The 26,147-nt window shown below is 40.4% G+C and overlaps 1 protein-coding gene across 1 annotated transcript in view; it reads right to left on the bottom strand.

Annotated features, from left to right (window-relative positions):
* cntnap2b (contactin associated protein 2b) overlaps positions 1-20,947 on the bottom strand; it is a 30,776-nt gene extending 9,829 nt beyond the window's left edge. Inside the window, exons 1-14 of the mRNA XM_018695965.2 lie at positions 19,563-20,947; positions 12,037-12,147; positions 10,754-10,947; positions 10,057-10,204; positions 5,766-5,969; positions 5,418-5,602; positions 4,499-4,642; positions 2,511-2,769; positions 2,209-2,358; positions 1,486-1,648; positions 1,229-1,335; positions 1,020-1,139; positions 671-786; positions 58-142 (exon numbers count right to left, since the gene is read on the bottom strand). Of these exons, the coding sequence (XP_018551481.1) occupies positions 58-142; positions 671-786; positions 1,020-1,139; positions 1,229-1,335; positions 1,486-1,648; positions 2,209-2,358; positions 2,511-2,769; positions 4,499-4,642; positions 5,418-5,602; positions 5,766-5,969; positions 10,057-10,204; positions 10,754-10,947; positions 12,037-12,147; positions 19,563-19,644 (2,068 nt within the window). The 5' untranslated portion in view covers positions 19,645-20,947. The remainder of the gene's footprint in view (positions 1-57; positions 143-670; positions 787-1,019; positions 1,140-1,228; positions 1,336-1,485; positions 1,649-2,208; positions 2,359-2,510; positions 2,770-4,498; positions 4,643-5,417; positions 5,603-5,765; positions 5,970-10,056; positions 10,205-10,753; positions 10,948-12,036; positions 12,148-19,562) is intronic.
* Between the last annotated feature and the right edge of the window lie 5,200 nt (positions 20,948-26,147).

Here is a 26,147-nt window from a genome sequence, read left to right as displayed (position 1 = left end):
ATTAATGAGTGCAAAGTCACAGATGACGCTGTGACGTCTCTGCTGATGATAGTTTACCTGGAGTGTTGAGCAGACGAGACATTCGGCAGGCGTAGGCTACATACTGTTCACAGGACTCTGCACTGCCAGTGACAGACAACACCTGGACACACAGGGAGGAGACAAAAGAGACAGAGACATGAAACGTTTCTTGCCATAACAACATACCCCTTGTTATATACTGTTATAAAAGTTGCATGTTAAGCTTCATGATGTGTTATCATCACTAGTATCACCATGGCTTGAAATACAATTGCAAAAATGAAATGAGAATATTCACAGGCTATACTGAATTAACCATGTGTGTCAGTATTAGAGGTCCGTATTAGTGACTTATAAGTTCAAAGTGGTCACGCCCCCAGTTATCAGGACTCAGGCAACCTTTTGTACATTGACCTTTATTTTAGAGGTTACATTAATCCCAGATGTAGTATTGTATTTTCTAATGCAGAATTCTCAGTTGAGCATGTTTATATGATCTCTTTTCACTTTTTTCCTTCACACTTTAATGTGTGTTTGTATCCTGTTACTATCAGCACCTGTGCAATACACACAGAAAAAAAATATTTCAACTGCTCTAGTCGACACAACTAAAAAAATCAGGTGACACTAGTCAAATAAATATGTGTACCTGTTCATCAGTCACATTGTAAGTGATCTGCAACACTGCCTTCCCCTCTTGGTCTGCACTGGTGACTGAAGTCTGAGGAGACAAATTGTTCTTCAGTGTGGTCCAAACGTTGTCCTCTAAAAGGAAAACAGTAAACATACCATCAATAGTCTCCACACTGTCTTCAGGAAAGATTCACTTGCACTACACAGCAGAAAAATGTTGACTGCAGAATTTAGTTTGAGCCGCGTTTTGAAGCAAGCACTGACAAAAGCTATTCTGGAAGATAGACTTTTTCACTGTCGTACCCAGAGTCAGATGAGAAAATCAAATAGATTAGCTCTACACCATTCCAATAGTGGCATCTCACCTGTCATGTCACAGTTGACTCTGAAGGGGGCAATAGATCCACTACCGTCTGGGTCGATCCAGTAGCTCCCTGAGTTCTTCCCCTGGTGCTTATACTCCTCACAGGACTGTTGATACATCGCTACAAAGGAGGCGCAACACACAGCTCAGCAGACAGTATGTGTGTGTGTGTGTGTGTGTGTGTATGTGTGTGTGTGTGTGTGTACTTACAGGTATGGCAGGTAGCTCCAGTGTATCCAGTGCCACTACAGTTGCAGCTGAATGTGTCCCATGTCTGAGAACAGCGACCGGTGTGCTCGCAGTGGTTTGGAACACACCTGACATGACACAGATGAACAATGGAAGGAAAATGATGTGCAAACCACAATATTTGCTGTGAGGCACCAAAATTACCCACTGAGCCACACTGCTGCTTTCTGCTGCTATTTTTAAGACAGCCGGTTTACAATTTTGAATGAGTCATATACCTGTCTATAATGGCACACATATCCAGGCTAACATTTTCAAAGGTTCCAATGTGGCCCTGCTCCACAGCTCTGAGGTCAACTAGATGGTCATCTATGTGGATCATCTGCATGCAGCCCTGGAAGGAGCGCTGAGATGATCGGGTATTAGTATGCATGAAGTAGCCTAGGGACAAGCAGAGGAGGTCAGAGGTCATTATTACAACCACTATGCAACATATTTTTTCACTCCCTATCTACTAAGGTCATGAGATCAAGCACCTGCGGCTTTTTGGCTTTTCTGATTAATTTTACCCTGAATATATTTGGTTATACTAAATTTTCTGTAAACCTGATTTATCAGTATAGAGGTCTAAATAAAGGAGGTCTATATAAATATGTTTTAAAGCCTTCTGCACACTGCCAGAAATAAACTGAATAAAAATACTGGGATCAGCTTACAAAATATATATGTAAGTTTCTTTGGAGCATGTAGGGCAGATAAAAGGCTCTAATGCTCTAATATGCGCGTTTTCACCTACTCAGAGATACATCTCTCCACATGAAAAGTGCCTTGAGATAACCTCTGTTGTGATTCAGCGCTATAGAAATAAAACTGACTTGACTTGACCTGACAACTGGTTGGTTGGTAACACACTATAAACAACTTTAACACGACTAAAAGAAACTGACTATGGTATCTGTGTTATGTGTTTCACTGGAAGATAAGTCATCTTTTTTACTCACCTCCAAAGTAATAGGTTCCTCCAGTCTGGATCTGAATGGGGATGGCTGTTCTGACTGTGGATGCTTCATCTCCATCAACTGTCAGCATTGCATAGTTCTCCAGCGCATTCAAATGGACACTGTGCCACTGGCCGTCATTGAGACCTGAGCCTGAGAGGAAAAACACACTTCAGTCCAGAAACTTTAACAGGATAAATTGACAACAACAAAAATTGAAGCAGGTAACAAGGTAATGAAGAGTGACAACTAATTACACAGAAGGCTCCTGAATTTCATTCTGACAACTAATGGGCTGAGCTCACCTGATGAGATGTCAATACGTGTGTTCTTCCTCTGTGTCACATTCATGTAGACAGTGACCTTGCCCTCCGTCAGACCCACCTCCACCCAGCCATCAGCCAGCGCTGTAAACATCAGCAGCCCGTTGGGGTTCCATGTCCTGAAAGACAGACTGACTGACAGAGTGTCGCTGTCACTCTGACCTGGCAGCCGCAGGAAGGATGTGGAGTTGAAGAAGACCGGAGAGGAGTTGGATTCGGTGCAGGAGAATGTCAGGTTACGCTACAGTGGGAGAAAGAGAGAGAGAGAGAGAGAGAGAGAGGAATTATGGAATGCGACTTTTTCAAACAATTTTCAGGTGCAGGTCTGAGCTTTTGGGGATCATGATGGACTAATGAAAAAAATGGAGGAAATATTTGGAGGATATATTTGTTGCTGGTAAAATCTTTTGATCTTATGTGAACCACACAGAATAGTGTAAGCTGCTCTCTCACAAACAGTTTCTCTCTCATGGCCTCTCTCATCTAAATTATGTCACATAACTCTGGGAGTCTGTGCAGCACGAGAGCACAACAATCTCTAACAGAGGTCAGAGCAAACTGTCTGTTAGATCCATCAGCTGATTGATAACTGAAGAGCTCAGATCATTACCACATTCCTTTCAGTCTCTCATCAGGGTATTTTTTTTTTTTTTTGTGGACAATGTATCAGTGTGTCCATAAGAAGCACTGTCACTGATCTCACTACTCTGTCTCACTATATTCAGTAAAATCAACCATGACAAACTTAGTGACAGAAAAATGTTACGAGCAATCAAGTAAAGACAAAATGTATATTTTTAGTTGTCTTAAGAATAAAGGGGCACTCCACTTATTTAGCACTGCATTTTCATTAATCTTGGGACTTGTGAGAGTCAATTTTAAAGGAAAATAACAATAAAAGATATATTATAGCTGAGATATTCAGTCTTGCAGTCACTACTGAGACAACCCGAACTTCCCATAATGTAATAATGAGACTTCCAATAAACCCTGCCTGCCTGGTAAATGCACATGTGTTTCTAATTCTCCAAGCCAGTAAGATTTTGGAAAGCCGCTAGAAACCAAAAGGTTTCAGTGCTGAGCTGTTTGTACCATTATTACCAGTTATTTGTAGCAGATATGGTACACTGTGTCAGTACAGGTGAAATATTTTATCCATCCATTAGCTACACTCACTCATCATCAAGAGGGTCTCAGGGGGGTGAGGAGGCTGGTTGGTCAGTCAGTCACAGAGCTGACACACAACAATTCACACTCACATCCACACATATGGGCAGTTAACCTACTCTGTATGTCTCTGGGCTGTAGGAGGAAGCACAGAGCACCCACATGAAACCCACCAGGCACAGTGAGAAAATGCAAACTCCTCACCACATTATTTTAGATCCAGCCACTCCTACCTGCCCTGCAGTAACCCTCATGTCCCCACCATCCCCCGTCATCTGACCTTTCTCACACTCCTGTACCTTTCCTTTCCTAGCCATCGTTCCCTGCCTGCCTGAATCTAAAATTCAAATTCAAATTAAAATTAAATATAGTTATTGAGGGGTTTAGAAATTAGAAAATAAAAATAAGTTAAAATACAGTAAAACAAATAGAATATAAGAATAAAAGTTAAAATGCAGAGCAATACGTTTATTATGTGTCTCACATTTGATGTAATAGAAGGCAGCTGCAAACTGAAAATATTTATTATGGATCGTTCACCAGCCAATGTTAATCTGACATGTTTTAATTGTGCGACAGCAATAACGTCACTAACGGCAAAGAGAAAACAACTCGAAAGTGTTTTAACACTTCACCAATGAGCCCACTATATAGTCCACTATATTGAATTCCCTATATAGTGAGTAGGGGGTAGGGAATGAGTGAGTGATTTCGGACACAGACAAAGATAGATAAATAGAAACAGTGTAATCCAGATCTCTGTTAAACACACACACAGTCAAAGCCAGAGGAAGTTGTCTTACAAAACTGGAGGTGTCCACCTTCTTCCTGCGGACCAGGTTAGTGATGTTGTCTCCGTTGTAGGTGATTCCCTCCATACAGCCCACAAAGTTCTCTCTGCCTCCTGAGCTCGGCTTCGCTGATACAGGCAGCCCTCCAAAACTGATCTGAGGGCACAGCAGAGTTGACAACATGAACTAAAGAGCACTGATCCCTCTGTGATATACATTATACTACTGTGACCAACACATACACTTACTGTCAGGAACTCTACATAATTCTGTTCACATATTTCTATTATGTTTACTTAAATGTGCTACATGTAAACCTAACCCTAACCCTAACCCTAACCCTAACCTCTAACCGTTCTACAAATTATTTTGGGATAAACCCTGTCAGCCATCGTGACTTTCACACTTTAGTATTTTATGTAAATCACTTTATTATTCAAAATTTCAGTTTTGGTCCTGTTTGTACAAAAACTGGTGGACCACCCCAACCCTAACCCTAACCCTAACCCTAAGTCCAAATTCCATTAACTCAATATTTTGAATGAAATGTAACAGTAGCAGTGATGACCCTGCAATGTTACACCCCATATTTCAGTGCTCACAAGGGGAAATCAAGAAAAGGCAAAATGTTACATAGCAGACAGAAAACAAGGGAAAGAGAGAGATGGTGAATGGCCTGAAAACAAAGATCCCTGTCCAGATGCAAACTAGGGCCTAACTGATGTTGGGCAACAACACTGCATTAAACAGTGGAGAGTGGTTTGTTACTGCTTAGCTCAACAAACTTCATTAGTAGGTTTACAGTATCAGTGTGTTGATGGTTTATACTGTCAGCGTGTACTAAAATGACCACTCTCACTCACATACCTTTGAACTAGGGGTAAAGTGCCAGGATTGTGACGTGAGGCTGAGATGAAGAAAATGTCTTTACCTCATAGTCCAGGTCCAGGTGGTCAAATTCTCCATTGGTCCTGAACTGCTGAGTGTGGTGGTCTAGGGTGAAGTTGACATTCCTGCGGTAACGCTCTATAACAACTGAGTGCCAGTGGTCATCATCCAGTAAGCTCCCACTGATCACAGAGGTGTGACCCTGGATGGAACCATACTGGTTACTGCCTGCAGAGAAGCGAGCGAATCACACAGGACAGGAACAGGTTGTAAATGTTTATCATGTCTATTCTGACAACACTAGATAATACTGTCCAAGGAATATGAATAGAATAGAATAGGAATATAATAGTGTGTCGCTTGAAACCACACAGACTTTATCGAAAGCTACCTAAGTTGATGCTGAGCTGCAGTCTTGCTCTGCGGAGCTCCAGGGAAATGTAGTCTCCCTGTTGTCCTTCTCCATGGAGCAGGACACCATCTCTAGCTGTGGTTCTAAACTTCAGAGAGATTACATCCTTCACAATTTTCATCTTCTTACTCCTGAAGCGGTAGGAGATAACACCTTGGCCATCAAAACTGATCACATCGGCCCCTGGAAGACAGAAACAAAGGAAATTCTGTATTCTTTGAATAATTCTGCCGTCAAATCTCATGGATGTGCCTGCTTGCTGCACCATGTTGAATTAGTGGGGGGGGGGGGGGTCTGAGCGGAGATTGTCCTGTATAGGGTAAACATTTTTTATTCAAGTTGTATTGGATTCAAAGATCATATGAAAAGGCTGTACAAATTAAGCACACTACTAACAGTTAGACTAACAAACTAATATATTTAACAGATGAAATGAAGAACAAAAACTTAATTGTTTAAATCTCCTGACATGGCACTGGGATTCAACAGTCACTGTCCTTATGTATTTTTCTAAACACAATTAAAAACAACATAGTGAGGTCACTGAACGTAGGATTTGATTTTGTTGACCATAAGAAAATATCTGCAGCTTTATGTTTCAAAAATTAGTTAACGGTAAGTCATAGTAAGAACTACACTATCTACATAACTATCCATACTTACTTCATGAGGCTCTGTCACAGATTCAAAATCTTGTCATTAGGCTGGTCAAGATGAGGACGGTTGTATGAAAAATATATTTTCAGAGCCTTTGGACCTTGAGAAACTGACTACGCCATGTGAATAGCCTGGAAAACAGTTTCATGGAGGCTAACCTGATTACAAGTATTTCTAATGACAAGCATTTGATCTGATCTGATCTGATCTGCACAGCTAGAAATGGAGCATCTGTGACGACTGACAGAGAGTGACCCTACTGCAAAGCTCCGGAGACAGGATTCTTTCCTGGAGCGCATCCACTGCCTCTTCTAAATCATGTCCTGAAATGTGTATGCTACATTATCAATCACCCGAGAATGTTAGATAACATCTCAGATAGTGGAGTGAAAGTCCAAGTTAAACAGTGGTTCGCCACAGATTCTACTTATACCCAGTGGTATCTATGTGCAGAGGTTCCGAGGTCTTGAGATATCAATCTTTGAAACACCTGCCTCCATAATCTGCAGACCTTGCTGTAAGCAGATTCCATTCTTCTCCGTTGTATTAAATCTCCCTCTTATATATGCTGTTTTTTCTGTAATTGGACTCCTTAAAGGCCCTGCAGACCAAACCCCAATTGTTCTACTTCATCAGACCTGTTTGATGATATTGTCATAGCTTGGTTCCTCTGTCAGATCTGTTGAAGCAAGACTAATTGCACCTTTATCATTCTTATCAGAACATGGGCTGTATCTGAAATCACTCCCTACTTACAACATAGTGCACTGTATTTACCCCCCATTTTATTTGAGAATTTTGAGAGTGAATTTTAAAGTTGCATCTCAACACGTGTCGATGATGACACAACATACAGATGGTTGAAGTACATAAATAAGATCTGTAGAAGCCTCACATTTGCTTATGCAGTGAGTTTTTAATCTCACATCCCCACCTTATTGTGACTAACTGAGCTGTTTGCCTTCGTTTTCCCCAGCTTATAAATCTTAGGAAGTTCATGCATGCATTTCTGCTTTCATTTGATGTTGGAATTAGCCCACAACTGTGTTACCTGTGTTGAACAGAAAATGCACAGAGAGGCAGATGAGCCCAGGGATGTGGCTGATGAGGTTACCATCTTCATTGATAAATATGAATGTCCTCATTTTTAAAAAATTATTCCATTTGCACCTGAAACACAGGTCATGTTGCTTAGTCGCAACCTCTTCTAGAAACACCCATGTGGGCTACACCCTGGTTAACTGCATGGTAAATGCACGTCACTAACTTGACACCTTCCATTTCTCATACTTTTGTGCTCTTTAGTCTCTGTCTCCTCTTCTGTCTCTTTCTGCAGGTATTTCTGCCTCTGGAGCTGTAGAGTCTGATCTGTGATGACAAGTCTCCTGCTGCTCCTACAATCCTGCACAGTGCCTGCCGTTATATTTAAAATTATTAGTCCTACTTTTTATTGTTACTACTATTATTATTATTATTATTCCTTGCCACTGTCACCTAGTGCTTGCTCATGGTGGGTCTCTCTTTGTAAATATAGTAATATAAACAATATGGTCTTGACCACAAAGATGCTTATCCTCTACCCCATTTTAAGGTGTCACTGACTGGTTTGAAGGTGCAGCGACGACAGCCACAGCCTACACAACTGAGAGCTCAACATCAAGAACTATAGTTCCTTTCATTCGGAGCTGTGGGCACTAAAATGGGCTGTCACAGATAAATTTAAGGATCACCTACAGTAGGCAATATGAGGGATGAGGGGGGTGCCATCACCCTTGTTAACCTGCCTTCCCCGCTCTCCATCCTCTAGTATCAGAGAGATTGCAGGGGCAGAGGGGTTGTTTAGTGAATATGTAAGTCTAGTTCACCTGACTCAATGATCCTTCATCTGAGGTTTGTGCCAGTTCTATGGCCCTGAACATGGCTCTGAAATATCAGTAGCTTAACTGTGTTGTGTATTGATAAATCCATGGCACTGTCCGTGGTCATGACAGATTCATCATTGTGCCTTTTTCTCTCAGTCCTGTCGTTTTGTCAGTTTGGTCTCGGATCTCTCTAAACTATATACTATAAATACTCAACTCTGTACTGTAGCCTATGCACTGTATAGAGTGGTGACACCGTCATGATCACAGTGACGAGTAGTAAAGTGTCGTTGCGGAGGAGCAAGAGCATCATAGACACAGCTGTGAATATCTCATTATCAGGTCATAGTTATCTCAAGGAAGTTAATCGAAGCACTGACTTAGTTGTAGTCTAGACTACAACTAAGTCCAGTTGTCGATTAAACTTCCTTGAGACATCATAGACCCACTACTGTAGTATTCCTATAGGTGTACTTTAATATTTCTATGATCATCAGTGTCTGTGCTGCTGAAAATACTTTCCAGACAAAAGCTCCTCATACAGAATATTTTAGGAGAGGCTTGATTACAGATGTAGTTTTTACTGTAGATATTTGGTGTAACCTCAGAGTGAAGCAGGTACTGAAATATCGCCCTGGTACACATCTGTAATGCTGATGTCCTATTTAGGCTGCTAGTACAGAAATATGATGTCTTAACGAACCAGGCTGCCTTTGAATTATAACTGATACGTGAGCTCTGTCATTTGTATGGATGCCAGAAGAGTTGGACAACACACACAAAGGGCAACAGCACTGCAAATAATTCAACCAGACTCTGCTGTCACTGCTGAGATCCCTGACAGAAAGCAAGCTAGCACAGTGGCCTTGGAAAATGTCAGCCCTTCTCCAGGCCTGCAACATCTGCTAGACTACCAAGCACTTTGTGGTGTTTGGCAGGGATACTGCCAGTAGACCAGTCTACCAGACTGAAACCCAACATGCAGTCCCATCTATACTTCAAGAGTGGATCCAAGAGCATCACAAAGCCCGGGGAGGAGGCACATGAGCTTGTAAAACATGATGAAACATATGTCAAATGAAATGTCCATTTTCAGGTGCTTTGTTCTACTCTATCTCTATCTATCCACTAAACACATCATTAACTTACTTTTATTTTTTACCTCTAGCCTGGTTTAATGTTATCATTTCTATTGCCTGTTTGCTCATTTACTGAAGTTATTTTTTTACTACCAGCTATATTTAACTAAGAGACTACACCTTCACTGGTGGGACATGTCGACACCTGTCGTACTTTTTAGGACGTAAAAACACTCCGTGCAGTTTCCAGGAGAGAGCATTGAGACATGGAGAACTGAATGTCACAGTGCTACAACACACCCTGAAGGAGCGGCAGAGGATTGAACACAGCCCACATGAAGGAGTGATGCTAATGGATCCGCTCTGAAATGACTCTTCTGCCCATACTCCTGAAATGCCCTCCCTTTACCTACAAATATACAGGTTCTTTTTATGGAGGTTTTGTACTGATGCTGGTTTTTTATTGTTACCTTGACCACTGTTTATAGGAAAACTGGAATTTTATTAAAATTTATACATTTTATTGTATTTTTGTTTTCAGATTGTTTTATATACTGCATTGTTCTTTTATAATGGAAAACATTTGCTAGTAAATTTAACCTTATTCACATCATCTGAGTGATACTTAGAACAGAGTAGAATAGGTTGGTGGAATTATCCTCTTGTACTCACAATAAGAGCAGCCATAGAGCTCCAGACGTACTCCAATGCGTCCCTCCCTGCTCCAGTCCAGTGGGATGAAGCGAATGTAGCGAGCCAGGATAGCATGCTGCAGCTCATGGCGAACCACACCCTCACTGTTCACATTCCCTTCAAATGTCTGAAACACACAGAAAACAAACATGCTGCAGTATTCTGTTACTAGCAATAACAATAAGAGGAAATAATAATAATGATATATATTAAATAATCTCCCTCTTGTCTTCCTCAAGCCTCACCTCTGACAGACTCAGATGTACCTGATCTGGAGCACTCTCCTAGTCACAGCTACACACTGTCCATTTGCTATGTTTTTATTTATTATATCTATAGTTGAGGACAGTATGTATGTTTGTTGGATACAGTATAAATATGTGGAAGGGACATTCTAAGTCTTCACACTGTCAAAATATATGCTGAGTGTCCTGTTTATTTTTTGCAGTAGCTTACTTCTGTTTATGCAGACAAGAAGGTTAATGTTGCCATAGAGTCAGTGAGTCTGCCATGTGCTATATTTGACCCAATTATCAAAATGTTTATACATTTTTCCTGTTTGCCCTGTAACTATTTTTCTAGACTGCACATCACAACAATCACAAAAACATGTTCATTTGATGATTGCTGGACAATATCTGAAGTGACATATGAAGTATATAAGACTCCTCCTTACCCAGATGTTTCCATCCTGTAGATAAGGCCTCCAGTTTTTCTGGGTGTCACTGTAAAGCAGTCGATACTTGCTGGTCCAATCAGAGCTACTGTAGCGACCCTGAGTCACTATGGAGACCACCTGCTTTCTAGAACCCAGGTCCACCTGTAACCACTGGTAACGGTCTGTATCCAGGGGTGACCAGCCTCCAGCACCTAAGATGGGACAAGGGAAAGAGCACCATCAAGAACTACAAATTAATGCAAACAAGTCCTAAGAGTTGCAATGATTTTGATAATGTCAACAAGCCAACTTATCTTTGTTGGTACATTTCTGCTTTTCAGATGTTTCTGTGTTGTAATTATCCTATCACCACAGCTATGTTCACTAATGTCCTCCTCCATTTTTATTTATTTGCGTAGTTTAGTGTTAGGTCAGTAGGGCAGCAACAGGTCAACGAATTTACTACTTCCAACAATCTAATAGGTGTATATTGTGTGTATATATATTGGTGATATGCTTATAGATTGTATATTTAAATTTGAATAGGCCATTACAGCTTGTATATTATTATTTTCCCACATTCAAAAACAATATGCATGCATAAAATACACACATGCAAAAAGCGTTAGCATGTACTGTTGAAGAGACTCCTCTCCCATAAATTATGTCGTTAGGGAGAATAGTGAATGTAGTCAGTCTAAACAATGTCTCCACTAATGTTGTCAAGCTTTGTTCTTGAATGTTGAATGTTACATTTCATGCTTTTAAGAGCATTGCCCGTAGGTTACTTATTTTACATCTACCTACTAGAAAAAGAGTATTTTTAAGTTTAGCATATTATTTCATGTTTTAATTTAGGGAATACATGCTGTTGTAGCAGCTAATGTATAATCATGTAAGCTGAAAACGCTGAAAAAGCTTAAGTTAAAATGAGCATCTTCTTTAGTGTTGTGATTGGACAGAAGTTATCCATCTGTCAATGTTGAAGAAAAAAATTAATTAATTAATAAAATTAGCATGGTTCAACAGAGCCTTTTTCTTTTGCCATTGTTCTTAATTTCCATCTGATTATCTGATAGAGTTCATTCCCTGTGTTTCCCGTGACTGGAAAAAATCCCATTTGGGAACAAGATGGGTGATGAATGAATGCTGGCAAACATACACTCATGTCCAGAGGAACAGGAACTCTGACCCTGAGGAAAAGGATTCCCTATGTCATGCCTTCATATTCACATTGCATATCAGGAGAGGCACATCACTAACCAGAATCACTATTCGATGCGACAGTAACAAAGGCATACCTTGTTTTCGATTGAGTTTAGCATAACCAGCTCCATATCCTCGGGCATACACTGATGAACTGGTGAAGGAGCTGTAAGGAAGAGGCGTGGCCAAGCTGTCCTCACACTTCCCTGAACCAGAAGGACAAAAAAACAGACACAGAGATCATAAGCAATGAAATCAGTCAGTTGTGACATATATTACAAGCTATGATTCTCAGGGGAGGCTGGGCTGCCATTTTTGCTTGCCTCATCTGTCCTAGCTTCTCCACTACTTGGACTGGATCCTTTTCCATTTTCAGAGCTCATGTGGTCTTAGCTAATATCATCATTCTCATACTCCAGTCCTGCTTCTGAGTCATCACTGGGCCTTCATCATCATCAGTGGCCCCTGATACTCATCATCAGTGGCCAATGATACAATTTAATTCCCATGGTTACAGTTGTCAGAACCCTGCTGCTGAAGTACTGCTCTGCACCCTAATGAAAACAAACAGCTGTTTGGCATTGTAATAGTGGGGCTACACTAATGTGGTGAGGTTTAACTGGAAAATACAACATTTTCCCACTGCAACCGGCATCCAGCACAAGAAACAAGTACACTCCTGCATGCCAGAGTCTGCAAGCAACTATATACACTTTTTTTTGCTAAAAACATTAAAAACACTTTGTCATTTTTGATATTTTACCACCAGCATATTGTTAATAAAAAGTAGTTTGAGCAAAACCAGGGAGTCAGCAGGCTTCAATGAATAAAGTAATAAATTAGACAGGGTGTAACATGGTTCTGAGACAGTAATGACCAGAGGTACACATTTGATGTGTGGTTTAAGCAAGACTCCCCTTATCCACACCCCTTCAACTCAAAACTATAACTGGTTTAGACATTGTCCATTCTTCTCTATCTTTTATCAAAAATTAGAGGCACTTGCCCCTGTCCCCAGATCAGCCTTCACAGCTGTCTTTCTGTGCCATGAGGGGTTTTTTTTAACACTATGAATTCCTAGTGGTGTCTATTATCATTTCACTGCTGCTAAATAGTTATATGTGTTGTTAACTGCCACAGGCAAAATACCATTAAAATTGTCCTTAAAATCACCTGAACAGATTAAAAATGAGCTGATCAGCAGTTTGGCTGTTGATAGATAAAATTGCATTTTTGCCTAGTAACTGGACATATTGTTAGCAAAAGGCTCTCTCTCTCTCTCTCTCTCTCTCTCTCTCTCTGTGCGTCTGTGTGTGATTGTATAGGTTGGTCTTTGTTCCCGACACATTCATCAGAATTGATATAAGATGGAGTTGCCAACGGGGAGGGGTAAGAGCTCCATACGCGTGTGTGTGTGTGTGTGTGTATGCACGCGCGTGTGTGACAGGTGTGGGGCATGGTAATGAGCTTCCTCATATGCATTACAAAACAACAAGCCAAGCAGCATGTATTAAGCAGTTTAAATGAACAAGAAAGAGATTATCTGCTCAACAGAGAACCTGAAAAACAACCTCAACACGCCACCAAGAGCTCATCTATACCACAAGAGAATACTTGCTCTTCATTTATGTGATATTTGATCATTTCAACAATACTGTCCCTCCTGTGTCTCCTGCTGTTAGTATTAGACAGTTCTGCAAATCTCAGATTACATTTAATGATAACTTTTCTGAACATCAAACATATTTTCTTATTATGTGCATATATACAGTATATGTGCAGTGAATCCAATAGGTCTGCTGTTGTGCTCATTGGTTGTTTGGGGAGAATGGGATATATCATCTCTGCGTGAAGGGTCAGAAAAGGGAAATTACCAAAAAAAGGAGTTGACAAGCATGGATGAGATGGATGGCACAGGTTATTATACTGTATGTATGTCAACTTACAGAAATAACAACTGTACTGTGAATTCATATGAAAAACAAGATGTCAGCAGTCTGTAAGCACTACCAAAGTGTCCATCTGTTCTAACTACCCTGACCCCAACCTCTGTTCAACCATCTCTCTCCTCAGAAGCAGATGTCCTGTCAGCAGCAGCTCCCGAGGAGCTGAGAGGGCAGCTGCCAGCCAGACTGTCTTTGTCATATGGACTGATATCAGAAATTTACTGAACAGAAACAGTAAGGATCCAGGAGGATTATACAAAAATAAATTAGCAACGTTTTCACTTATTAGCAATTTTATTTACCCCACCCATTGGGTGTAGGGGAGATAAGCCTATAGTGAAACCAGAAAGCTCTAGCAACATGATGCCTTGATCAGTCTGTCACTGTTGTTAATAATAATAGAAATAGCGGTTCCAGTGTGTTTGCTAGCAGCTTATGTTCCTAATGGTTTCTATACCAGCTTCCTTCCTTACAGTGCACACACAGAGCAATTCAGGATCAACAGTTTGGCAGGCTGTAAACTACTAGAACTACATAACTAACTGTGTAGTTAGTTATGTTAGTATCCGCTCCAGTGTCAGGTAAGTTCTGCCTGCCGAGAGCTTCATGCTTGTTGTGGGAATGTGCACGACCAAAGTAAAAACTATTAGTGTTGTGGCACCTTAAAACTGGCTGACAACATTGTCAGCTGCCCAGCAGGAGAGACGCTCCAGAGTGTGGTAGGATTTCATAACCGAGTCATGACTAAGATGCCAACTTTATATGTGCAGTGTTTCTGCCGTGTACATTTTGTGTCAGTGGCCCACTGGTGGAAAATGACTGAGACCACTGCGGTATCATGATCATGATAAACAACCGTTGCAGCAAATGAAGACAGTGGTGACATCCGGTTGAGGTGAAAGGGAGAGAACAAAAAGAAAAAGAAAGACAAGAGAGAGATAGATATAATTAACCAGCTAGCAATAAGTTAGATTTTTACTAACTGCAGATATTCACTTTACCTGGACAAACCAAGATGGGTGGTCATTCTGGTGCACTTATAAGTGCAGGCCCCTCCACCCCCCAGAAAAAACAAGAACAAATCATCATATTGAACAGCCAAATCAAATTCGACTGACAAAATTCCTACCTGAGTCCAATCCTAGAAAATTCCCTTCATTAAGCACGACAGACAACAAAAATAGAGAGTAAAATAATTTTCTGTGTGGACTGCCGTTTGGATCAACATATTTCCTCAGTCCACAAAATGACAAACATTGGGCTTGTTCAAGATCAACAGCACCTTACCTAGACAGTGGACAAGATCAGGCAACTGAAACAGGAGGAAGTAACACAAAGCTGCAGTCAGAAGACAAAGTTTCCAGCAGCTTTCCAAATTTATACAGGAAGTTACAGAACTAGACTAAGTTATAGTTATTTTACCCAGTCTCCAGTGATTATTGTGGTCATGTTCTGTATGATAGAGTAGCTTAGAGTAATGATAGACAGGCTGTCTGTGATAAACATGACAGCGATTTATTCTTTAACCCCCATATTATTTAATTATCTTACATAGAAATGTAACTGCTATAGCAGGCTGACCACTACCTGTGTCACTGCTGTTACAAATAGTCAAAATACATGTGAAGAAGAAAAGCTGGAACGTAGGACAGAAGTTTTCCTTATCAATCTCTCAGATCTTCAGACTGTCAGAGCTTCACAGCCATCTGTACAGATATGTCTTTAGGAATCGTTATGACCTATTTACCCCACAAGTTTTATGTTGCATCATATAGAGCTGGGTAACACAGTTAGATACTTTTATGGCATCATTTATGTGACGTAAATACATAAGAATCAAATCACTGAGTAGTGTTTATAGTAAATCTCTTTGACTGACAGAGTTTGATACCACAACCACAATTTGACATCAACACAATGCCAAGCTGAATGTTGAGTGAAAAATATGGTAAATCACTGTAATTATCAGGATAATTACATTTTTTGTTTCAAGTTTTCACTTCACACAATTCAGCCTCTAGTGTGCTGCTGTGTAATGATACAGTTTGAATTCTACTCCCATTTACCGGTAATGTCACTTGGTGAAGTTACTTTTTTGGCCAAATAACAACTGAAAGTAAGCAGTCATGTGTGAACGTAATGGATTTCACACCACCACTGCCAGTAACTGTACTACGCTGTGACACATTCAAATGAACTCCCAAACTTCAACATGATCACATTTCACTATAGTACACAAATGTGAAATTGGAGCCCTTACTACTAAAGGACTAAATGTCTCTGACCAACTGACTGACTGATCTGAAATCAGAAAAGTTAGAACTGCACAATCTCGTTTAGACAATAAAGATTAACACTACTTGATTCAAGAATCATATCAAATCCATTTCCTCGGCCCCTTCTTACAGCAATGTATAAAGAGTTACAGCACTCCCATCCAGTTTGTATTCCATTCAGCATTTTATGCCACACCATCTGTTTTACTGCAGATGGCATTTCCAATATACTGATAATGTTTCATATCAGTAGTGAGGATGTGTCACCTGGATCCTGAGTAAAAGAGGATCTAGGACCAGGTCAGAGTTTTCAGTTTCTAACATTGTTCCCTAATGTTTCCAGCTGTTGCCTCTTGCCTAGTGTGCAGATATCACCCTAATGCCACTCTCTGCAGCCAAAACAGACTTCCATTTTACCTTATTTTCAGGGTTACCTGGCAGTTCTGCAATCTTAAAACGGTTGTTTGCTGGATAAAAACATTCATCAGTAGAATGATATGTCTGACTGTACTGTGTTTCCTATTTTAATTGTTGTTCAGTCACTAAAGGCCCAACCAGCTGGTCTGTTAAGACATGCAGTGAGAGCTGCAGAGAAGTGCTGAGTTTCTTAAAACAAAAGCCATCTGTGGCACTGTGCTGTACACAGCAATTATTAAGAGAAACAACGTTTCAATAAGGACTGGGATGGAAAATAGTACTGGAACCAGTTCTATAACATTAACTGGTACTGAGGATGCTAAACTGTATAACAGCAGGAACTCAAAACCTGTATTGTTACCAGCTATTCTATGGATGAACGTGTACTGCACAGATGCAATTTTACTACTCTGCCCTCAAGCCACAGTGGGTATGACAGGCAGCAAACAAGCTGGGATGTTCCAGGATACAGGGATAAGAGAGGAGGAGGAGGGCAATGTCAGGGAGAGAGGAGATACAGAGTTAGATTAAAGAGTAGAAGCAAGGGAATATAATTAAGACCTGCAATGGTTGCACCTTGATAGGGAGTCTTTTACATTTAACACCTGTTAAATACACAAAAACCTTTGTCCAATATCTCCAGATCAGAGATTTGATAAAGAAAGACAGAGAAATACAAAATTAAAGAGAAAACATCTGATCAAGGAAGAGAACTAGTATGTGGGGTAACTGCCTGATTCAAGGTCCTGGTGAAAGCGCTGCTGGGAAAAAAAACTACTGCTGGAAAAAATTTTTTTTTTTAAATGGCAGATCATTTTATATTTTTGGGGTCCGTCCATCAAATATATCCTCTTGACATGAGACTGCTTCAGCCATTGTCAAATACTTGGATCAGACATTGGTTGCTCCTTTGTCATCATAAAGTGATGGTACAGGATGAATACCTTTTACTTTGAGCAGCTAATAAGACAGCCATTACACAAAAATGGCTACAAGCTCTCCAACCTGGGACATCTGGGCAGCAACTGTCAATATAAGCCAAGTATCTAACCTGCCTCCCTCTGTCTCTACTGGATATGTTCCCATTAAATTTTCTGCTGAATTTGAAGTAAAATTCAGGAATCTTGGCAAACTAATTGGTAAATTAGTGCATGTTCCTATTAGTCAGATGACACGATTACCTGAGCACTTGTAAGTCTCATTTCATTGTTGCTTCTTATCAAAGTAGTGTTTGTGTTTTTTACTTCCTTTTTTAGAATGCTAATTTCTCCAAAGTCATGTGCAAAACCTTTTTTTGCCATGTTTTGGCTGTTTTTCCAGTTTTGTACCATTTTTACAACAGATCAAGAGCAAGACACAGGAACAAGAAACTACCTTTCAGCTATTCCAAAGTTATCTTATTTACATGTTTCTTTTTCATTGGAGACCATCATGAGTGTGCTAGGTTTTGTTCAGACCTGGCACAGAGCTCAGTGAAACCCCTCAGTCAACATCAACTTTTGAGATACTGCATGTCATCACTGTATTCTGCTCTTGTTGGTAAACTTAAAATTCAGAACAGAACCTGCACCTTAAACCATACATATGTTGTTTTTCTCATTTTTTACATGTGTTAGATACAGAGGTGTGGAATAAGACAACAGTGAAGTAGTTGGAGAGTGTGAGTGTGCACTTTATGATATGCTACATTAGACACACCAAGTCACACCTGTGACTTATAATACCTATTTGTTAGCTGTGGGACCAAATTTTCTTATCTTCAGCCACCATTGATTTATCTGACTGAAATGATCAGTCAAGACTGTACCATTCATTATATTTTAAAAGTTAGAGTAGACCATGTGTCCTATGCACTGCAATAGGTAACTGACAGATGAGTGCAAATGACAATTGGTGACAGTTGGTGTTAAAGCACATAATATTCACATTTTAAGTTTAGTAATACCCCATAGGACCCTATCATTTCCATGACACAAGTCAATATTAGAGTTGCTTCCTAAGTGAAATGAATTTCCCTAAGTGGGATCAATAAAGTTTATTTGATCTTAGCTTATCTAAAAGGTCTGCATCTTTTAAACACCTCACCTCCATTTACACATCCATAGACTTTCTTTTAAAGTCTCTCAAGCCTAACCCTGAATAGCCCTGATGACATCATCAGGGGTCTGGGTTTTTTCAGACAAAGTTCCCCCCGAAGAGAATCAGTAAGGTAGCATTACAGTAGCATTTCTCAGCATTAAGTAAACATTTAAAAAAAAAAAAAAAAGATTCATGACACATCACAATATAGGCTAGTTTATGTAGACATAAATAGATTTTAAGGTGTTTTAATGTATGTGTCAACAACTATAACTCATCCCATGAAGCATCTATAATGCAGGTAATGGAGGCTGTACACTTAAAACATGGTCTCTACATCTGCTTACTACTATATTACAGTGTTGTAAACCATAGACTGTACTGTGTGTTTCCTAAATAGAGAAGTTAGAAAATGTTACCCAGCAAGGTAGTGTGAAAGGCTCCTTTAATTTTTGGATATATTTGTGGAGCGAGGTGAAGGTAATGGTCATTATTGCGGGGGGGGTGTACAGATTATTATTCTATACATCTGAAACTGGCATTCATTGATACACTGACAGCACAAATTTGAGCTCTGAACTCTTGTCTGTGTCTGCACGTCCAGCACAGGATCTATGACTAATCACTGGAAGGCTTCATAAAATATACGACTGATTCCAATCCAGCATTAAAAACACGTAACTCTTCAAGGATCATGTTTTCCTCCTCCTCCATCAGAGGTGATGGATGATGATGAGTGTATACTGTATGATCCCCAGCTCTGCTGTTTATGATGGTAGTCTGGCCTCATGCAAAGTCCTGACTGTAGTCCACATCCCTGACTGCACAGAGAGCCCAGCAAGAGCAAAAATTAGCCATTGTGTGAGTGTGTGTGTGTGTGTGTGTGTTTATTAGTCTACTTACGGGATCCGGAGGATGCAGAGCTGGAGGGGCTGATGATGCTACACAGGACTGGTAGCAACAACAAAGCGGTCACATAAGACATCTCCACAGAATATCCACACAATCAAAGCGGGTCCAGGTGGATGTCAGAGCGGTGTTGCCTCCGCGGGGCTGTCTGTTGTTCCGGTGATATACAGCCGAGACGCTGTTTTCTTTATTAGCAGCGAAAAGCTACAAGCAATGGCTGTGTCCTGTGCGTATTGTCTTCTCTTTCTTCTCCTCTCTTATCAACCTGCCCAGCGGCACTCCAGCGGGGTCTGACAAACAACCTCTGGAATTAGCCTGTGAACAGAACACGGTTGTGCTACGGGCTGGGCCTCGAGCTCCAGGTGCATGGTCAGACAGACAGGAGCTGTCCAACCGCTGAACAGCCGGACTAATCAATACACCCCTAGTCTGTGCCACACTTGGTACGGCCCGCTACGTACAACAATGCAGGGCTCCCTGAAATGAAGAGAGGGCCGAGGGGGGCAGCAGGGTCCGTACGACAAGGGTGGGGAGAGTGGGGGGGGCGCAAAGAAAGGTATAGGCTAACGACTATACTCTTAACACAAAGCTTGCAGCAGGGTTTGGCATCAACAACATGGATAACAGATGTTTTTAACTACAACACAACACACAGAAAAAGCACGACAAGGCACATAAGGTATGAAATAAAAATCAATATGAAGAAATCAACCAATCATGGACCTTTTAACCAGGTTCTTGGTGGTCGTAGGGGGTCCTGTAGCAGCACTTCAAGGGAGCAGATCAAATCACTGACAGATTGGGATATGCAGACTTGGACTGGGCCTAATCTCAGGGTTGTAATGCTGCTTATCTAACCTATATGAAACCTTAGTTTTGGTATTAGTTTAGGGAGTAAAAGCATATTTTAGTCTATTTTGTTCTTTTAACAAAATAATTTATCAAACTGCTCAATGTATCATTGATGAATAAAGGCGTTGTCTGAATAAAATTAGAATAAATACAGTTGTTTAAATCCAATCCATACTTAGGGTCACGACTTTTCCTTCCTGCGCGGAATCTGTTATCCATGGCCACAGTTCAACTGACAACACTTTTTAACAGTTGGCCTTAGCTGATGCAGCCGGAGCACTGTTTACTTTATTTTCTTATTTTCTTCTTTTTTTGTTTAACATCAGTTTGGTGATTTAATCCAGTTTTGTTTCTTATTATTACATATTAGTTTTTGTGTGCACGTGTGCATGCGCTTTCATGTATGTGTATATGAGTGTGTGAGCGTGAGCTGCACCGATCACTGAGGCCTGTTAATTCTCCTTCTCTTTGTGGACAGGTCCTGCGGGCCCACGGCGGCGACCCAATCCCTGGTGGTGGGTTTTCTTCACAATCTAGTGTATGGTGCACGGGTGGTCAAGTTAGTTTCTCCTCTTCCCCTGATTTTGGTTTTTTTGGGGGGGCCGCTGTGGTCAGCCTCAGCCCTGTCCAGTTCAGCCCCCCACCCCCTTTTGGGCCAAGTGTATTTTTTTCTGTGGATGTATAACTGACGCTCTATTGAATCTTATAGATTTATATAGGTTCTTGTTATTTATTAAATAAATTTGATTTGAGTAGTTTCTTTCCAACCATCTCTTTCCCTGTGGTGATTGTTTGAACCTGGCGTGACCTGTTAGTTATTTATCTATTTCCTGGGGAAACTCCCCACGTGGCGTTGTCGGGCTAACACATTCCCTGTTTCCATCCCTCCACCCGCCACACTAGCTATCTTCACCCAGCTAAGGTGAAAATAGATGAACAAGAAACACCCTGCTATGAGACCATATCTACGTGTTTCAGTTATCCATCCTTAGCTGTGCTGCCCTAAAATAGCAAAAGTAGCTAGTTAAGGTCATCTACTTTCACCTTAGCTGGAAGGACTTAGCTTATGGGGAACCAGCATGTGTTAAAAATACTAGTTGTGCTTTGTTTCCCAATTTTATTATTCCAAAACAAATCGTGTCACTCATCACTCATCACTTGGAGGAAGGAAAACAATACAAACAATACTTTTTGAATTGCATTTTGGGAAAACAAAGAAGATGTGAGCTCACATTTTGACTGGACTGGGAACGTTTCACCCATCTTCATCCTTTAGAATAATAGATGAGAGCCTTTTTGTTTTGCTCGTTAGCATCTATAGGCTGAACACATATCTCCAATCAACTTGTATTGTGTCATGGTAAGATCTCACCATCCAACAAGCCTGAGATCTCTTTCTGACTCATTAACCAACCCTTATGTTTGGCTTCTTTAGCTAACACTGTTTTATTTAACATAGCATTCGACTTAAGTTTTAATTCAGTTTTGAGATTATAGTCTGAGCTGACACAAAACACCACAGACGTACACATACTTTACACAAGCTCAGGGAGTACTTTGTCAGCTAATGTTAGCCACTTTAAAATATCTGTATATATATGTAAAGTTGCTAAGCAGGAAAAATCATTCTCTTGTGTCTGAGACCATTGGAGATAGTGGAATAGTACCAAAATAATAACAAAACTACCAAAACCTACAGTTAAAATGTTAATTTCAGTTCAGCTGTCCCTGCACTTGTAAAACTGAACTGTGTCGAGGCTAGTGACAGAATAATCAGAAAATAATATTAAAATATTAATGCTGCTGTTCAGCTGTAGCTGACCTGTGATCCAATGTTATTGAGCTCAGCACGAAATGAATGGCAGTTTGAGCTGGATGAAGCTGGTAAAGCTGCTCTGGTAAAACCACCTCTGTTCACATGTTCTGTTCCGGCTGAGTTTTCTTTTATGCCCTGGACTGTTCAATTTTTAAATTGTCAACATGTTTCCATGACACATATGGGGACATCAATCTAGCATTATTGTGGACCAAAAAAACTCCTAACTCAGTCCTTGCATGTTGCCTCCCTGAGTGCAGTAAGAACTTCCAAAAAAGTGAAGCTTTGCAATCATATCTTTATAGACATCACCATGAATGAGTGATGGAGCTTAGATTAAATCTATACCCTACAGTGTTCCCAGCATACCATGTTAACTTTGTGCCAAATGTGAATCATTTGCTCAGTTTTATTTACAACCTAAAGTTACAAAGTGCTGCATGGACTTGAGCTAGCTGTGGAGGAGTGTGGAGGAGCCATGATGGAGTTCTTCAAGAACAACCCAGCCACTGCAGATGTCTGGACAAGTCCTCTCACTGGGTCACTCTGATGTCTCACTTCTTTGAGACCCTAGATGGATTGATCCTTCTTGCTAATGTAAGTTGCGTTATTTTGTATTTTTTCTGCATTACACCAGACACATAATGTATATAGCAAATACTCATCCATTCAGACCAATCCACCATCAATGTAATATTAAAAATACTTTTCTTATGTTAAAAGAACAGGGATAATCTGTATATAATAATTTTCTGTGGCACTGCGTCATTTGCAATGTGACAATGGCAATGTCAATGTGAAATGGGTTTTTCTTTGTCGAGTTTCAGGTGAAACACCAGGAAGCTGTTTTCACTGCTTAATGATTTGGGAGGGCATCAAGTAATTTTTTCTGTCTGGGCTTGCCACTGTCTTTTCTGCTTACTACACCTGCAGTAAGGTTTTTTCCTAATCATTCTACACTCAATACCCTATAACGAAGTTAAAATTTAATTCTTTTTTTTTTTTTTTTTTTGTTTGTTAATTTATCAAAAAGGAAAAACCAAAATATCACATCTGCTACAGTATTTGGACCCTTTGAAAAGAAACATGAAAATTATCTCAGGTTCTTCCTGATTATCTGGATCATCTTTAAGGTATTTATATTTACCTTGACTGTGGTAAATTAAATTGACTGGACATGATTCTGAAAGGCACACTCCACCCTATACAAGAAGTTAAGAGCTAAGCTGAGTATAAAATTATACTCACACACTGTGTTAAGATTAATGTTACTGGTTAGTTTATTTAGCCAGGGAGAGAGATGACAGCCCTATTACATTCATGTTGTTGTTAAAAAATGTTGTTAACAAAAATGAGGTCCTCCATCTGCAGGGATTGTCTCAATACATGAAATCTCCCCTTGGCCCACCACCTAACAGTAATGATAGCAGTGATAAAGTATTAACTGCTAACCTAGCAATAAAACGAATAGCAGTACTAGTAATTTCTAATTATAGCAGCAGGTGTTGAGTGAAGTTGTAGGAGCAGCAGGAGATATTTTCAGCTGTTTCATGAATGGATCTAGTTCAGTGGATTTAGTGGAAGGATGATTCAAACATGTCCAGTAGGGATTGTATGGTCTATCAAATTCATGATATGGTGATAACAAAAGTGTGTGTTGTGGACCTGAACTGTAACAGGCAATAGGCCTTCTGGGCAAAACTGTAGTTTTGTTACACCTATGGTGGAGTAGAGCAAAGGGAGAGTGCTCCACTCTCTCCCTCTTTAAATCTACAGCAAAGCTGACGGACTCCAGTGTGGGAGTCCTTTGAAATTATGGATGCTCCAGTGTCTCTTAGATCTGACATGTGGAAGCATTTCCGTCTCCCTGTGTCATGAGAGAGGGGAAAAGGTGTCAGATAAAAAACAGTGTACAGACACTGCCAGACTGAGGTTAGCTACATGTTGGGGAATACAACTGACTGTTTTTTGCACTTTAAAATGAATGCTTTGTTCATTGTTCAATAAACAGATTTTTTCTAAGTCTTCATTTGCCTTTTTTTTTTAAAACATCACAATAAATATTGTATTGTGGTCACCCACATATTATCACAGATTTCCTGCTGCACACACAACACAATTAGATTTCCATACAACTATACAGCAGCTTGACTGTGTTCTCCTTTAACACTAGAATCGCCAAGGGGGTAATTTTTACTCCTTACTTTTATATTCAGCGGTCAGCTGTTTTCAGGGCACACCCACTGGCGCCACTCCCGGTTGTTAAGCAACGCACGTGAGTTTGACAGCAGTCGTAGAGTGACAGTAGTTTTGTAACAATCTGATCTAGTGATAAGTTTTAGACATGGGACGAAAGAAAAGGTGGATGAATGCCAAGGAGGCCTAGTTATTGTTCCAAGACATGAGTGAGGGAGAGCCGGAGGGAGGAGAGGTAACGGTAGATGTGGGTGAGGAGGAATCTGTCAGGGCGGAGGAGGAATCGGTGGGGGGAGGGAACGATGGCCTGCCATTTTTACTGGGCAACGAGTCATTGACTGAGGATGAGGAGCAATGAAGGATGGCAGATCACAAAAAGGCCTCTGCTTCTAGTGACAAGTGAGGAGTCACCCTCCAGACACACTCAGGCCACTTAGGAGTGTATAGCATCCTAGTTTCGTAGCATCGTAGTAGCACTCTGGTACTCTAAACTAATCCTACATATTTGTATTATTTATAACCAGCTCAGCCTGTACGTATGTGAGACTTCCAAGGACGGCACCGTTTGGAGACCTATACAGCTGGGACTGCGGACTGGGAGAGCCCCGTCCCAAAACATCCTGACAGAGAGAGGTGGCCCAACTGCACTTTAACTAATACATGCCAAATAAACCTGTCAAATTCGGCATAGAATTCTGGCTCACTGCTGATGTGGAGACAAAAATATATGCTGGATATCCTTGTTTGGGGATCCTGATCACCCAGCAACACAGAGCCTAGGGGAAATTGTGGTTCTGAAACTGATGGAACCTTTTATGAGAAATGTCACAATAGACAACTTTTTCACTTCTCTCCCCCTTTCCAACAAACTCCTGGCAAGAAACACCAGCTTGGTGGGGACCACAAATAAAAACAAGCGTTCACTGCCTCCCTTAATGTGTCCCTGTGTATGTGTGTGTGAGAGAGAGAGAGACAGAGAGAGCAGGGTTAAATAAAAGGGGGGGGGATTACTTTCTGTCCATCCATCCATTAATCTGTCAATTAATGAAAAATATAGAAAAAAGTTCACTATAAAGGGCACAACATGACAATGTAATATCAGCTGTCTGAAGTCAAGTAGCCTACAAGTAGCTTACAGTTTATGCTGTGTGTGGCAGGCGTGATGGGAGGCATCATAGGCAATGACCTCAACAAGGACCTATGTACTGAAAGAAATAAACATTCTATAATACATATGAAAGTGCCTTTCTTTCTCAACAGTCATATTTAAGGTAATGTCTCATAGCATAAGCTACACAGACACATCCCGAAAATGGAAAAATGGAAGTACAATCCTAAACTGTTTGACTACCCCTTTAAATATGAAATGTTAACAAAAACTACTAGAAATTTGTAATATGTGTTTTTATAGTGTAATACCTCAAAACAAATGTTATTACAATACTTTCAGTGCTGTTGTTGTTTAAAGACCCAGTTTATTTGATTCACCCTGCATGCATCATAAAGCTTTTTTTCATTGTGCTGTTTCAAAATATTACCACAATGTGCACGTCATGTTGTTTCACCAGACTTAACTGTACTTACTCACCGGAGAAATGTGCTTAGCTAACAGAAAACTCCTCCAGATGTTCTGTCAGAAAAGGGAAACATGAAATAATTTGTCCAATCCCACAAAACACAGCAGAAGAGAAGTAGAAAATATGTTTCCATAAAAG

The sequence above is a fragment of the Lates calcarifer genome, linkage group LG4 (genome assembly GCF_001640805.2).
Source record: "Lates calcarifer isolate ASB-BC8 linkage group LG4, TLL_Latcal_v3, whole genome shotgun sequence".
NCBI lineage: Eukaryota > Metazoa > Chordata > Actinopteri > Centropomidae > Lates > Lates calcarifer.
Note: the sequence above shows the minus strand (reverse complement) of the source record. Positions and strands in the feature narration are given on the sequence as shown.